Source organism: Schistocerca cancellata, chromosome 8, assembly GCF_023864275.1.
Source record: "Schistocerca cancellata isolate TAMUIC-IGC-003103 chromosome 8, iqSchCanc2.1, whole genome shotgun sequence".
Taxonomy (NCBI): domain Eukaryota; kingdom Metazoa; phylum Arthropoda; class Insecta; order Orthoptera; family Acrididae; genus Schistocerca; species Schistocerca cancellata.
The window spans coordinates 396,011,067-396,027,290 of NC_064633.1; the positions used below are offsets into that span (position 1 = coordinate 396,011,067).

Consider the following 16,224-nt stretch of genomic DNA (forward strand, 5'->3'; position numbering starts at 1 on the left):
AGGAATTCGCGTTAGTATTTTGCAGCTGTGACTTATTAAACTGATAGTTTGGTAATTTTCACATCCGTCAACACCTGCTTTCTTTGGGATTGGAATTATTATATTATTCTTGAAGTCTGAGGGTATTTCGCCTGTCTCATACAATTGCTCACCAGATAGTAGAGTTTTGTCAGGACTGGCCCTCCCAAGGCTGTCAGTAGTTCTAATGGATTGTTGCCTACTCCCGGGGCCTTGTTTCGACTCAGGTCTTTCAGTGCTCTGTCAAACTCTTCGCGCAGTATCATATCTCCCATTTCATCTTTATCTACATCCTCTTCCATTTCCATAATATTGTCCTCAAGTACATCGCCCTTGTATAGACCACCTATATACTCTTTCCACCTTTCTGCTTTCCCTTCTTTGCTTAGAACTGGGTTTCTGTCTGAGCTCTTGATATTCATACAAGTGGTTCTCTTTTCTCCAAAGGTCTCTTTAATTCTCCTGTAGGCAGTATCTATCTTACTCCAAGTGAAATAAGCCTCTTCATTCTTACATTTGTCCTCTAGCCATCCCTGCTTAGCCATTTTGCACTTCCTGTCGATCTCATTTTTGAGACGTTTGTATTCCTTTTTGCCTTCTTCATTTACTGCAGTTTTATATTTTCTTCTTTCCTCGATTAAATTCAATATTTCTTCTGTTACCCAAGGATTTCTACTAGCCCCCGTCTATTTACCTACTTGATCCTCTGCTGCCTTCACGACTTCACCCCTCAGAGCTACCCATTCTTCTTCTACTGTATCTCTTTCCCCCATTCCTGTCAATTGTTCCCTTATGCTCTTCTTGAAACTCTGTACAACCTCTGCTTTAGTCAGTTTATCCAGGTCCCTTCTCCTCAAATTCCCACCTTTTTGCAGTTTCTTTAGTTTCAATCTACAGTTCATAACCAATAGATTGTGGTCAGAGTCCACATCTGCCCTTGGAAATGTCTTACAATTTAAAACCTGGTTCCTAAATCTCTGTCTTACCATTATATAGTTTATCTGATACCTTCTAGTATCTCCAGGATTCTTCCATGTATACAACCTTCTTTTATTATTCTTGAACCAAGTGTTAACTATGATTAAGTTGTGCTCTGTGGAAAATTCTACCAGACGACTTCCTCTTTCATTTCTTAGCCCCAATCCATATTCACCTACTACGTTTCCATCTCTCCCTTTTCCTACTCTCGAATTCCAGTCACCCATGACTATTAAATTTTCGTCTCCCTTCACTACCTGAATAATTTCTTTTATCTCATCATACATTTCATCAATTTCTTCATCATCTGTAGCGCTAGTTGGCATATAAACTTGTACTACTGCAATAGGCGAGGGTTTCGTGTCTATCTTGGCCACAATAATGCGTTCACTATGCTGTTTGTAGTAGCTTACCCGCACTCCTATTTTTTTTCATTATTAAACCTACTCCTGCATTACCCCTATTTGATTTTATATTTATAACTCTGTATTCACCTGACCAAAAGTCTTGTTCCTCCTGCCACCGAACTTCACTAATTCCCACTATATCTAACTTTAACCTATCCATTTCCCTTTTTAAATTATCTAACCTACCTGCCCGATTAAGGGATCTGACATTCCACGCTCCGATCCGTAGAACGCCAGTTTTCTTTCCCTGATAACGACGTCCTCTTGAGTAGCCCCGCGCGGAGATACTAATGGGGGACTATTTTACCTCCGGAATATTTTACCCAAGAGGACGCCATCATCATTTAATCATACAGTAAAGCTGCATGCCCTCGGGAAAAGTTACGGCCGTAGTTTCCCCTTGCTTTCAGCCATTCGCAGTACCAGCACAGCAAGGCCATTTTGGTTAATGTTACAAGGCCAGATCAGTCAATCATCCAGACTGTTGCCCCTGCAACTACTGAAAAGGCTGCTGCCCCTCATCAGGAACCACACGTTTGTCTGGCCTCTCAACAGATAGCCCTCCGTTTTGGTTGCACCTATGGTACGGCCATATGTATCGCTGAGGCACGCAAGTCTCCCCACCAACGGCAAGGTCCATGGTTCATGGTGGGGGGGGGGGGGGGGGTACTGAACGTACAGTAGCATAATTCACAGAAAATAAGTAGGGGCAAGAGCTCTTCTTCGGCGAATGGATTAGCCCAACGGTTCCCCCGACTCAGATCCCATCCACACTTGTAGGATGCACTGGGAAGCCATATCGCAGCACGTCCACATGCAACAACGACCGTCCGATAGCTGCCAAACGCGGCGGTGTAGGAATGGAACGCCCAACCAAATGGACTCCAAAAATGTCTCTGAGCACTATGGGACTTAACATCTGAGTTCATCAGTCTCCTACACTTAGTACTATTTAAACCTAACTAACCTTAGGACATCACAGACATCCATGCCCGAGGCATGATTCGAACCTGCGACCGCAGCAGCAGCGCGGTTCCGGACTGAAGCGCCTAGAACCGCTCGGCCACAACGGCCGGCACCAGAACTCCTTACCAACCTTGTGGTCAGCATGGGAACACGCTGCAGAGCATGAACTGCCGTCCACGGTGATCACATAGCCTGCCAAGAACCATTTCACGCGCTGTTTAATGTCTAGGGGCTTCAATGTAGTAACTGTCTTTGAATAAAACTGTCATTTCTGTTCATCCCACTGCGTATTTTTTTTTCAGTTACCTTCTGTACTAAACTGTAGCAGTTCTTTCTGTGGTTCAAGTTTCGTGAGCCACGTTACTTTTGTTTCGGTGAGCCAAGGTACTTTTTGCCATAAGTTTTACACAACAGTGTACGTCTTCAGTTGTAATATTGGTCGTTATTTTAGATACCATAACCTCAATCTTGTAAATACTTTTGAACGGCAGACTAATCACTGGGAATAAGTTCTTATTTATTAATAATGCTGCCGTTCTCGGGTATTTTGTCCTTTACCTAAGATCGTAATGTAGTGTATACAGAATTATAAGTTACGTAAATGTTGCTAGCTCATACAAGTAGTATGTACCCAAAACAGAACTGCAATCGAATCAGTGATCGCAGAAACCAAGCATACATCAGATTTGTCCGCAGTACGTTTGAGGTCATTAATGATGTTGTCTCATGTCAACACATAGTGTGCCGGGCTATTTGGCCGAGCGGTTCTAGGCGCTTCAGTCTGAAACCGCGCGACCGCTATGGTCGCAGGTCCGACTCACGCCTCTGGCATAGATGTGTGTGATGTCCTTAGGTTAGTTAGGTTTAAGTAGTTCTAAGTTCTAGGGGACTGAAGACCTCAGATATTAAGTCCCATAATGCTCAGAGCCATTTAAACACTTAGTATGTGTGTGCGTGCGTGTGTGTGTGTGTGTGTGTGTGTGTGTGTGTGTGTGTGTGGATATCACGCTAGTCCTGTTACTTGCCTCGAATACACACATCTTCCGCGGTAACATGGAGACATGGAGACGCAAAGAAACGGCTCAGTGATGTATGCAGCATGTTGTTCAGATACATAAATTAATCTTTACCATCTATAATTTAAATATATCTTATCCTGAGTTTCCAGCCACAAATTTTGAATCTTTACACGCTTCGGCTTTTGATAACAGGTTGAAAGGTTGTTACAAGAAAAGTCCTTTAGTCGGGAATCACTACACGTTTGTTGCCTAATAGGAAGTTACATTTTCGTCTAGTAACTACGTGAAATTTCAGCATTATGCACAATAGACAGGACTTTCAATTGTTTGTCGATGACGAGAAAAGCCACTGCAGTTTCAATACAGCAATACTTTCAGCTCGCTACGTAACTCTTCCGTGGCTGGTTCACTGAATAAAAAATGTTTGAGGATTTGAAGAAAATTGCTGAATATATATCGCAGAATTTTCGCAGATGTAATGATACTCTCATCCAGTAGTCCATAAACCTACTACTGAGACTGCCAATAGCTCTACAAAATATGTAACCTTTTTAAATTCATCATGTAATCTTTTTGTTTTATTTGTCTTATGTAGCAAATTTTCGCTATGTTGCTTTGTGTAACATCTAGTTTATGTCAAATGCTTTCATAAAAATGTTGGAAAACACTGATTTCTCTTTCGAGTTCTATATATTTTTGTGATGAAATGTTCACTTTTCTAAGTTTTTTCCGAAATTCTACTTTTAGAAACAATTTTTTCATACTAAGGTAAAGTTAGGAAAACTTGACTTGTGGTTTTTGCGATTACAGAGTAATTAATAAATAAAATATTAAATTTTTCATTGACAAACGTCGTTCCAACTGAGAACCACCATCACTTTACGTTATGGAATCCCAGAAATGTATAGTGCTAAGACACATCGTTATGTTCCACTGTTAGTACTTAGTAACTTCTGCTTCCCCTAACCAAAGATGTGCTTGAGTCTGAAGTGGTTCACTCAGATAATGCAAGGTCTCTATGAACAGCTCGGACCTACACCGTCAGCGATGTTTCGCACATCTGTTGAAGGAAGTGTGGCAGAGGATTCACCTATCTCCTCTGCCTATCGATACAGGTTCACACATGTTTCCCCTGTTTCAGATTCGTGGAAAGTGGTAAAGTATGTTATCCCGCTTCCTCCCAAGCAAGATCATATGGTTTACAAATCAACAAATCTCCGAATCCAGGGTGAATTTCTCACTGCTGCGGAATGTGCGTTATTTTGAAAGTTCCTGGCAGACTAAAAAACTGTTGTTTTCTTCCGCGAGTGCTTGTTCTGGAGAACAGGCAAGAGAGCTAAGATTTTCAGTGCAGTTAGAGAAGTAGAGGAGAGAGGTAGTGTCAGATTTGGAACTACGAGGAGGGGATTACAACAGTTGTGCGTCAGTCTCTATGAACATTAACCGCAAAAGGCAAGGTTACAGTCCCAATCCAGCAAAGTTTTAGACTGTCAAAATGTTTTCACGATCTCTGATAACTAAATGGTCAAGAGTACCTTTATCGTGGATTAATGACTGTACAAAATATAGTGCAACGTTTCACTACCAGAAAGGTCAATGTTCTTCCGACAATGGGACGGAAGGAAGAGAAGGGGTTTAATGTCCTATTGACAACCATCTCATTAGAGACTGAGCAAAAACTCGAACTGGGGAAGGTCAGAGAAGCAACTAGCCTCTCAAAGGATCCGTCCCAGCATTTGCATTAAGCAAGTTACGGAAATCATATGAAACTTAAATGTGGTTCACTAGACGGGAATTTCAACTGGCTTAATTCCAAAGGCGAATCCAATACCTTGACCTCTGCGCCACATAGCTCAGTTTGGACAACGGGAAATAAAGGATATAAGCTCAGGGTTTAACGTCCCGTCAGCTATTAAACCGATAGTGACCAAAAGTATTGCGAATCAATATTTGGCACATGGCATCGAGGGAGTGGAAGTGGGGGCTGTCTTGGCCTAATGTCTTAACTTTATTAATAAGTGTAAACAATTCAGAATGCATACAAGATAAGAAACAACAAGAAAACTCATCACTTAGATTAACAAGCTATTACTTGAGGTCTAATACAGGATATTACATCTTTTAACAACTTGCACCCTGGTATGAATCACTTTACAATAAAGGGTACACAGATAAATATACCAAAATCACAACACACTAATACTTAATACAACAGGACACTATATCGATAAATCAGCCCCTCTAAATTTATTCAGCCTTACAATACAAGGAACATGGCACACACAAATGGCAGCACACAGTAAAAGGAGAATACGAGAATACCCAATAAAATGTCTTACCAGAGAATCAGATCCTAAAATGCACCCAACTAACTCTGACACTTTACTTAATACTAGACACGCAACACAATAGTGACAAAATCCACAGGAAATCCAACATCTGTATACTGCTGCAAGAAGAAAATAGAAAGAGTAAAACACTGAAATGCAACAGGAATGGCAAATAAAATGTCACACACTTCGACCACACAGAACTTTTTCAACTGATTACACTAGGCCCAAAGTGGCCTCATAGCGTTTTACAAACGTAACCAACAGATGGCTTAAGTAGGCCAGCCATGACGCACTTGTATGCACTACACGCTAGCACGGATCACACCAACATGCTCTCTTCTGTCGTGTATGAAGACACGCCACCGCAACCAGTTCTTCACTTCTCGCCGCGCTGTGTTTTCTGGATCCGCGAAGTCAAGCACCGTCCACTGCTCTGGCCAGAATGACGCCCAAAATTGACCGCAAGCCACCACTAGCGTCGGCTGTCCGTCCAGCAAGTCGCCTCGCTGCACCTCTCCAGGCAACTGTTCTCGTGGTCCAAATTGCTAGTAGTGCTCTCCTTCGTTGGCCTTCCCATACTCTCCACTGAGGCTGTCTATCTGATGACGACAGCAGCTGCCCCGTCCTCCACTTACATGGAGCGGCACTACTCGCTGAGACATTCACGCCGATACATAAACTCGGCCAATGTGCCACAAAAAGCCACAGTGACGCACTGACGTACGCTGCTGCCAATGGCCCCCACCTGCTCGCTCGAAAATTTTGTTATCTCCACAGTTCCACTCACCAGATTCCCCACTGCAGCTCAATGCGGCAGCCATGCCAATCCACAAACAAGCTCAGCCCGTGTGCCATGAATAGCTCCAGTGCCACACTGACAACTTGTCCACCACAGTCCATGGTCACCAGGTGCTAGCTCCAAAATTTTGTTGTCACTACAGTTTCAGTCACCAGACTCCCCACTGAAACTCCCAGACAGAGGATGCCACGCTGACAGACAAATAAGGTCAGCTGGTGTGCCATGAATGGACCCGTTGCCACACTGACAACTTGTCCACCACTGTCCATGGCCCTCAGATGCTGGCTCCAAGATTTTGTTGTCACTACAGTTCTGGTCACTAGACTACCAACTGCAAGTCATTAAGCCAGCCATGCCAGTACACAAACAAGCTTGGCCGGTGTGCCATGAATGGCTCTGGTGCCGCACTGATGACTTGTCCACCACTGTGTGTGCCCCCAGGTGCTGACTCCAAGATTTTGTTTTCACTACACTTCTGGTAGCCAGACTGCATACTGCTGTGCCACACAGCCACAGCTTCCTTAGACGTGATTGTAAGTGGACGAAACTAGCTAATATGCATGTGCCCACTGGGAAAAGGGGCACATAAGCTGAACTACCGCCACCGCTAGATATGGAGGGCATCAACTGTTTGGTGAACTAGCAATCCATGGGATAAGTGAAATACACGGTGTACATAAAGTCCGGAAAGACTTTCAATTATTTATTCCACAAGAACCAAACATTGTACAGATATCATACATATGTCATTTTGAAGACAAACCCTGAAGGTTTTTTTTTTCATGTACACCGCCACAGTGGTTCATGGTGTGGGTTCCTGTAGTCATGTCGTAGTTCATGAATCACGGGCAACGTATGAGTGGCCAAGTAAGTGGTCCCGACAGTCGGGATACCAGTTACTTTGGAAGAAGGCTGGGCATCTCGGACATATTCTGAGTCGTGGTCACCTTTGTGCTCATACGGCAAAGACTACCAAATCAACCGTTAGGGGTAAAACCCAATGGGACTCGGGGCAAGTAAGGCTAGCAACCTGCTTCCCTGGTACTTTAAATATGATGCTGGCAACAATCAGAGCAAAATGCCTCGGACCTTTGGTGGTGACGGAGTCCCACCTCTAACTGACAAACCAGGGACTCCTAAGATACGACTTGGCAAACAAATGGTAATGAGATGGGAAGCTATTAATATCAATGGGGGCTACTCTGGGAAGAAGGTAGAGCTGGCAGAGGCTGCAAGTAAGATGGGACTGGACGTTTTAGCTGTTAGTGACATTCGGGTATGGGGTGAGAAAGAAGAGGAAGTGGGAGAATACAAGGTCTACCTGTCAGGAGTCAAAGCAGGAATAGCGCAATGGAGTGTAGGGCTTTACATCAGGAAAGAAATGGAACCCAGCGTAGCTGCAATAAACGAACGACTGATGTGGATAGATTTGACAGTGTCTAGCAAGAAAATTAGGATTGTGTCAGTATATTCGCATTGTGAAGGGACAGATCAAGATAAGATGGATAGTTTTAATGAGGCACTCAGTGATGTAGTTGTTAGAGTAAAGGACAAGGACAGTGTTCTGCTCATGGGGGGTTTTCATGCCAGGATTCGAAATCGAACAGAAGGGTATGAACAGGTTATGGGTAAATTTGGAGAGGATACAGAGGCCAACAGGAACGGGAAACAACTCTTGGATTTCTGTGCCAGTATGGGCTTAGTAATCACAAACTCCTTTTTTAAACATAAGAACATTCACCGGTATACTTGGGAAGGCAGGGGAACCAGATCTGTCATTGACTATATAATAACAGATCAGGAATTCAGGAAGGCTGTGAGGGACACATGTGTATTCAGGGGATTCTTTGATGACACTGATCATTATTTAATCTGCAGTGAAATTGGGATTGTGAGGCCGAAAGTGCAGGAGGTCGGGTCCATATGTAGGAGGATAAGAGTGGAGAAACTTCAGGATAAGGAAATCAGGCACAAGTACATATCAGCGATCTCAGAAAGGTACCAGTTAGTTGAATGTAGTCAATTACAGTCGTTGGAAAAGGAATGGACAAGGTACAGGGACACAGTACTAGAAGTGGCTAAAGAATGTCTTGGAACAGTAGTGTGTAAAAGTAGGATGAAGCAAACAGCTTGGTGGAATGACACAGTCAAGGCAGCCTGTAAAAGGAAAAAGAAGGCGTATCAAAAATGGCTACATACTAGAACTCAGGTAGACAGAGAAAGTTATGTTGAAGAAAGAAACAAAGCCAAACAGATAATTGCAGCATCCAAGAAGAAATCTTGGGAAGACTTTGGAAACAGGTTGGAGACTATGGGTCAAGCTGCTGGAAAACCATTCTGGAGTGTAATTAGACCTCTTAGAGGTTGTCAGGACCAGATCTTTAGCTTACGGCAAATAATGGAGAAGTGTTATGATTGGAACAGGGAATTGTATCTATGCTTTATAGATTTAGAAAAGGCATATGACCGGGTTTCTAGGATGAAGTTATTGTCTGTTCTACGAGATTATGGAATAGGAGGCAAACTTTTGCAAGCAATTAAAGGTCTTTACATGGATAGTCAGGCAGCAGTTAGAGTTGAAGGTAAATTGAGTTCATGGTTCAGAGCAGTTTCAGGGGTAAGACGGTTTCAAGTATTTAGGATGCATATTCTCACAGGATGGCAACATAGTGAAAGAACTGGAAGCAAGGTGTAGCAAAGCTAATGCAGTGAGCGCTCAGCTACGATCCACTCTCTTCTGCAAGAAGGAAGTCAGTACCAAGATTAAGTTATCTGTGCACCGTTCAATCGTTTGACCAACTTTGTTGTATGGGAGCGAAAGCTGGGTGGATTCAGGTTACCTTATCAACAAGGTTGAGGTTACGGATATGAAAGTAGCTAGGATGATTGCAGGTACTAGTAGATGGGAACAATGACAGGAGGGTGTCCACAATGAGGAAATCAAAGAAAAACTGGGAATGAACTCTATAGATGTAGCAGTCAGGGCGAACAGGCTTAGATGGTGGGGTCATGTTACACGCATGGGAGAAGCAAGGTTACCTAAGAGACTCATGGGTTCAGCAGTAGAGGGTAAGAGGAGTCGGGGCAGACCAAGGAGAAGGTACCTGGATTCGGTTAAGAATGATTTTGAAGTAATAGGTTTAACATCAGAAGAGGCACCAATGTTAGCACTGAATAGGGGATCATGGAGGAATTTTATAAGGGGGCTATGCTCCAGACTGAAGGCTGAAAGGCATAATCAGTCTTAAATGATGATGATGATGATGATGATGATGATGATGATGATGATGTACACCGCCACAGCGTAGTTTGGTAATTTGCCGACAGTCAGCGCTAGTCGCAAACATGACGAGTTCTGGTGTGGAGCGAGCTTTCTGTGTGTTAGAGTTCGACAAAAACAAGTGTGCTGTAGCTGTTCAACGGATTTTTAGCACCAAGTACGGTAAGAAGCCACCAACAAGGAAGGCCGTTTACCACTGGCCCAACAAATTTGTTACTACGGGTTGCTTGTTCCCGGCAAAGAGAAGCCGACGTCCCAATGTGTGTTAAGTGAATGTGGAGCGCGTACGAGCCATTCTTCATTCTTCTTTGCCGAGAGCACTGTCAGTGGATATTCCTACTTGGACATGTTGCAGCAATGGCTGATGCCTCAAAAGGAATCGGACCCTCCGTTCATCTTTCAGCAGGATGGGGCTCCACCCCACTTTCATCGTGAAGTTCGTGGGTACCTGAACACGGAGCTGCCGCATCGATGGATCAACTGTGCTACAGTCGGGGACAGCTGATTCTTGAAATGGCCTCTCCAGTCACCAGATCTCACTCCATGTGACTTTTTTCTGTGGGGGTGTATGTACCGCCTCTACAACGTGATGTAGCAGAGCTCCGGGAGAGAATATGGGAAGCGGGGAAGCGGGGAAGCGACTGCCACAGTTGACGATGCCATGCTGGGACGGGTATGGCAAGAGTTCGATTAAGTATTGACTTCTGCCAGGTCTCTCATGGCTCGCATATTGAATGTTCGTAAAAAAAAAAAAAAAAAAAAAAAAAAAAAAAAAAAAAAAAAAAAAAAAAAAAAAAAACCTTCCAGAGTTTCTGTCCAAGACAACAAATGCTAAATATACTAAGCGACTGCATGCTGTTGTACCACACAGCCAGAGCTTCCTTCGATGTGGTTGTACATCGGCAAAACTCGCTAATATGAATGCCTCCAACGGGAAAAGGGGCGCATAAGCTGTGCTGCCGCCATCGCTAGGTATGAGGTATTCAACTGCTTGGTGAATTAGCAATCCATGGCACAAATGAAATATAGTAACAAACAAAATAACAAATGGTAAATATGCTATGTCCACTTTTGTTGCAGTGGCTCGTTTACATCGCAGGAGTAGTTCTATCTAGTAGCTAAAAATACTCCCTCCCACTTTAGTGCCTTCTAAACCTTTTGATTCTTTTTTTTCTTCCTCCACTTTTTCTTCTTCCCTCTCGTAATTTACCCTCTTCTCCTTTCCTTTCGCTCTTCCCTTTTTCTTTCGCTCCTCTTCATTCTATTTTGCCAGTCATGAAAGCATGTATCGCCGGCCGCGGTGGTCTCGCGTTTCTAGGCGCGCAGTCCGGAACCGCGCGACTGCTACGGTCGCAGGTTCGAATCCTGCCTCGGGCATGGATGTGTGTGATGTCCTTAGGTTAGTTAGGTTTAAGTAGTTCTAAGTTCTAGGGGACTGATGACCACAGCTGTTAAGTCCCATAGTGCTCAGAGCCATTTGAACCATTTTTTTGAAAGCATGTACCCACGGAAATGGCACCTGGGCCAGACGTCCCGACTGGCACATCGTTGTTGTGCCGCTGGTCACCTCTCCCTCGTCCCTTCACCATGCGCAATCTCATGCTCTCCTCTCTTCTCCTGAACGCTCGCGCCTGACTCTGCACTCTGCGCAGTGGCGCGCGACTTGGCCGACCTGGAGCAGACGGACGAGAGCTCGGACTGCGACTGCGGGCCCGGCGACGCCGTCAGCGCCGACCCGGACCCGGACCGCGACGTGGACCCCGGCGCGCTCTCCTCGGTGGCGGCCGACGACTCGCCGGCGGCGTCGGCGTCGGCGTCGCCCGCGGGCAGGGCCGCCAACGGCGTGTCGCGGCGCATGCGCCGCTGGGGCAGCCAGCTGTTCCTGGGGCCCACCGGCGAGCCGCTCAGCCCCGAGCTGCTGGCGCGGCTCACGCGCTTCCGCCAGAAGCAGCCCAAGGGCTACATAGACGTCTGGTGGCTCTACGACGATGGCGGTGAGCACCTCCGCTCCGGTTACGGCGGTCTTCCGTGACCTGTCCTAACCTCACCTCTCTTTGCTCTACCCAACACAACACGATAACAGAACTTCACAATGTTTTCGATTCAGAAACTTCATTTTTACACAGACTGTTTTATGTGATATGAATCATAACAGATACTGTATAAAAGTCGAACGCAACACCTAGCAACAGACTCTTTGATCCTAGCCTATCTCATTAATACGCAAATTCTTTTTTTTTTTTTTTTGTACATAAGACATGTTTACAACAACAGCACAACATTGCTATTTGATCGATAATTACATAGATACCGTATAATCCTTCTGAAACTGTATTTTAAGATTCCTGTAAGGCCGGCCGCGGTGGTCTAGCGGTTTTGGCGCTGCAGTCCGAAACCGCGGGACTGCTACGGTCGCAGGTTCGAATCCTGCCCCGGGCATGGGTGTGTGTGATGTCCTTAGGTTAGTTAGGTTTAAGTAGTTCTAAGTTCTAGAGGACTGATGACCACAGAAGTTAAGTCCCATAGTGCTCAGAGCCATTTGAACCATTCCTGTAAGACATCCACATTTCGAATACTGGTCCTACACTACTGGCAATTAAAGTTGCTACACCACGAAGAAGACGTGCTAAAGACGCGTAATTTAACCGACACGAAGAAGATGCTGTGAAATGCAAATGATTAGCTTTTCAGAGCATATACACAACGTTGGCGTCGGTGGCGACACCTACAATGTGCTGACATGAGGAAAGTTTCCAACCAATTTCTCATACACAAACAGCAGTTGACCGGCGTTGCCTGGTGAAACGTTGTTCTAATGCCTCGTGTAAGGAGGAGAAATGCATACCATCACGTTTCCGACTTTGATAAAGGTCGGATTGTAGCCTATCGCGATTGCGGTTTGTCGTATAGCGACATTGCTGCTCGCGTTGATCGAGATCCAATGACTGTTAGCAGAATATGGAATCAGTGGGTTCAGGAGGATAATACAGAACGCCGTGCAGGATCCCAACGGCCTCGTATCACTAGCAGTCGAGATGACAGGCATCTCATCCGCATGGCTGTAACGGTTCGTGCAGCCAGATCTCGATCCCTGAGTCAACAGATGGGGACGTTTGCAAGACAACGGCCATCTGCACGAACAGTTCGACGACGTTTGCAGCAGCTATCAGCTCGGAGAACATGGCTGCGGTTACCCTTGACACTGCATCACAGACAGGAGCGCCTGCGATGGTGTACTCAACGACGAACCTGGGTGCACGAATGGCAAAACGTCAGTTTTTCGGATGAATCCAGGTTCTGTTTACAGCATCAAGATGGTCGCATCCCTGTTTGGCGATATCGCAGTGAGCGCACATTGGAAGTTTGTATTCGTCATCTCCATACTGGCGTATCACCGGGCGTGATGGTATGGGGTACCTTTGGTTACACGTCTCGGTCACCTGTTGTTCGCATTGACGGCACTTTCAACGGTGGACGTTACATTTAAGATGTGTTACGACCCGTGGCTCTACCCTTCATTCGATCCCTGCGAAACCCTACATTTCAGCAGGACAATGCACGACCGCATGTTGCAGGTCCTGTACGGGCCTTTCTGGAAAAAAACAAAAGTGTTCGATTGCTGCCCTGGCCAGCACATTATCCAGATCTCTCACCAACTAAAAACGTCTGGTCAATGGTGGCCGAGCAACTGGCTCGTCACAATACGCCAGTCACTACTCTTTATGAACTGTGGTATCGTGTTGAAGCTGCATGGGCAGCTGTACCTGTACACGCCATCCAAGCTGTTTGACTCAATGCCCAGGCGTATCAACGCCGTTATTACGGCCAGAGGTGGTTATTCTGGGTACTGATTTCTCAGGATCTATGCACCCAAATTGCGTGGAAATGTAATCACATGTCAGTTCTAGTATAATATATTTGTCCAATGAATACCCGTTTATCATCTGCATTTCTTCTTGGTGTAGCAATTTGAATAGCCAGTAGTGTAGTTAAGTTCATCACCTCCTATTTTGGTACCGTGAATAGAGGATCTATGTAGATAAAACGGGGTGTTCCTAAAGTAACATAAAACGAGTATTTAGTGCGGAGGGAGAAAAATACGCCCTTCAAAGTGTGCGGAATTTCATGTAAGAACCAATAAAAACATACCATTATATCAGCTGGAGACTGTGCGGGCTCAGCCATGAGAGACACTGGGCTAGCTACAGCCCAGTGCAAGCAGCCATGAGGAAAACTGCACTGGCCGTGGTATCTGAAAACAGAAAAAATGGTGCTAGAAAAAGTAGGGCTAGTGCACCGAACGGTGAAGCGTGAAAGAGATGCTGTGCATAAAATAATTACAGCTTTAATCAGAAATTGATATAAAACATCGACGATGTGTTAATTGGAAACTAGTACTGTTAATCCCGTATGATACAGACTAGTAATATTTATAATGAATATTATCCCGTGCATTGTGAGAACCAATGGAGAATTTATAAACAGTAGAAGTTCGTACTCGCAGCAAAATATATTTTCGCAAATTATGACACGGGTCTATCTGGATAGGTGTCTCGGTTCTGTCTAGGCGTTCAGGATGAGCACCAAATACTCATTTCGTTTTGTTTTAGGGGCACTCCGCTTTATCTATCTCACAAACGCTTCCAGTGGGTTTTAATTTTATCAATGGCTTGATGGGTGGGGAGAGGCTTCAATAAAATCGTTGAATAACATTGTACACACTATTACATAAGTACCAAAAGCGCGGGTCTATTTTACTCCATGTATCAGTATTCTCTAAGCCTATGTAAAAAGAAAAAAATTGCAAATACTTCGTCTCTACCCCTGTTTAGACAACCTGAGGATGCGCCTAAACTAGCGTGAAATCCTTCGTGGTTTTAACAAATTTTCTACAGCCAGAGCGGTGTTTGTTGCCTTTATATAAAAATGTATACAATACTGTGTTCTTCATATGTAAGCAAGATGTTCTGCCAAAAAGCGACAGGAGGCACAGTTAACATGTAACATCTGGAATGTAGTACTACACAGCAACGAATCATGGACAGAAAAAAACCTAATTGGACAGTTTTTTAAGGTGGTCGTGGATAAAAATGTTAGAAGTGACATGGACTCACAGAATGACGAATGAAGAAGTACTTCAGTAAGATGCATTCAAAGAGAAACGAGCCGGAGGCTGTAACATTAAAATCGCTTAAGGATTGGAATGTCGTTATTTGCGGAAGGAAGTGCGATCCCTATAAGAACGCTGAGGCCCCAGACTCGCCGCTACGAGGACACGGGCATATACCCACATGAGGACAGAGCGAGCACGCTCACAAGTTGATCGTCCACTGCACTAATTCGTACTGAAAACAGAAGAATGGATGTCTCCAAAACCGATCAATTGGATGTAGTGAGTTTCCTGCCAGTGGAAGGGATGCTGCGAACGAAAATTCACCGAAGAATGGCACAAGTGTACGAAGAGGACTACATGTCCGCTGCAAGGGTCAAGAGACAAGAGATTCAGGGCAGCACGGACGTCACTGGCACGAAGTGCAGGGCGGAACGCCACACCGTAATACCAATGCCATAGTCCAGGACTTAGGATCAAATAAGCAGAAAGCACAGATAATATTCCATCAGAATTTCTAAAATCATTGGGGGAAGTGCCAACAAAACGACTATTCACGTTGATATGTAGAGCGTATGGTTCAAATGGCTCTGAGCACTATGGGACTTAACATCTATGGTAATCAGTCCACTAGAACTTAGAACTACTTAAACCTAACTAACCTAAGGACATCGCACAACACCCAGTCATCACGAGGCAGAGAAAATCCCTGGCCCCGCCGGGAATCGAACCCGGGAACCCGGGCGTGGGAAGCGAGAACGCTACCGCACGACCACGAGCTGCGGACTGTAGAGCGTACGAAAAAATGGTTCAAACGGCTCTGAGCACTATGCGACTTAACTTCTGAGGTCATCAGTCACCTAGAACTTAGAACTAATTAAACCTAACTAACCTAAGAACATAACACACACCATGCCCGAAGCAGGATTCGAACCTGCGACCGTAGCGGTCTCTCGGCTCCAGACTGTAGTGCGTAGAACCGCACGGCCACTCCGGCCGGCAGAGCGTATGAGTCTGGCGACACAGCATCTAACTTCCGGAAAAATATCGTCCACACAATTCCGAAGACTGCAAGAGCTGACAAGGGCGAGAAATATCGCACCATCAGCTTAACAGCTCTTGTACCCAAGTTGTTGACAAGAATAATATACAGAAGAATGGAAAAGGAAATTTAGGATGTGCTAGATAACGATCAGTTTGGCGTTAGGAAAGGTAAAGGCACCAGAGAGGTACTTCTGACGTTGCGGTTGATAATGGAAACAAGACTAAAGAAAAATCAGGACACGTTCATAGGATTTGTAGACCTGGAAAAAA

The 16,224-nt window shown here is 44.9% G+C and overlaps 1 protein-coding gene across 1 annotated transcript in view; it reads left to right on the top strand.

Annotated features, from left to right (window-relative positions):
- The window catches only part of LOC126094474 (bumetanide-sensitive sodium-(potassium)-chloride cotransporter-like), a 618,436-nt gene that overhangs the window by 575,571 nt on the left and 26,641 nt on the right, over window positions 1-16,224 (top strand). Inside the window, 4 exon segments of the mRNA XM_049908865.1 lie at window positions 2,529-2,580; window positions 7,948-7,981; window positions 9,738-9,761; window positions 11,673-11,794. Of these exon segments, the coding sequence (XP_049764822.1) occupies window positions 2,529-2,580; window positions 7,948-7,981; window positions 9,738-9,761; window positions 11,673-11,794 (232 nt within the window).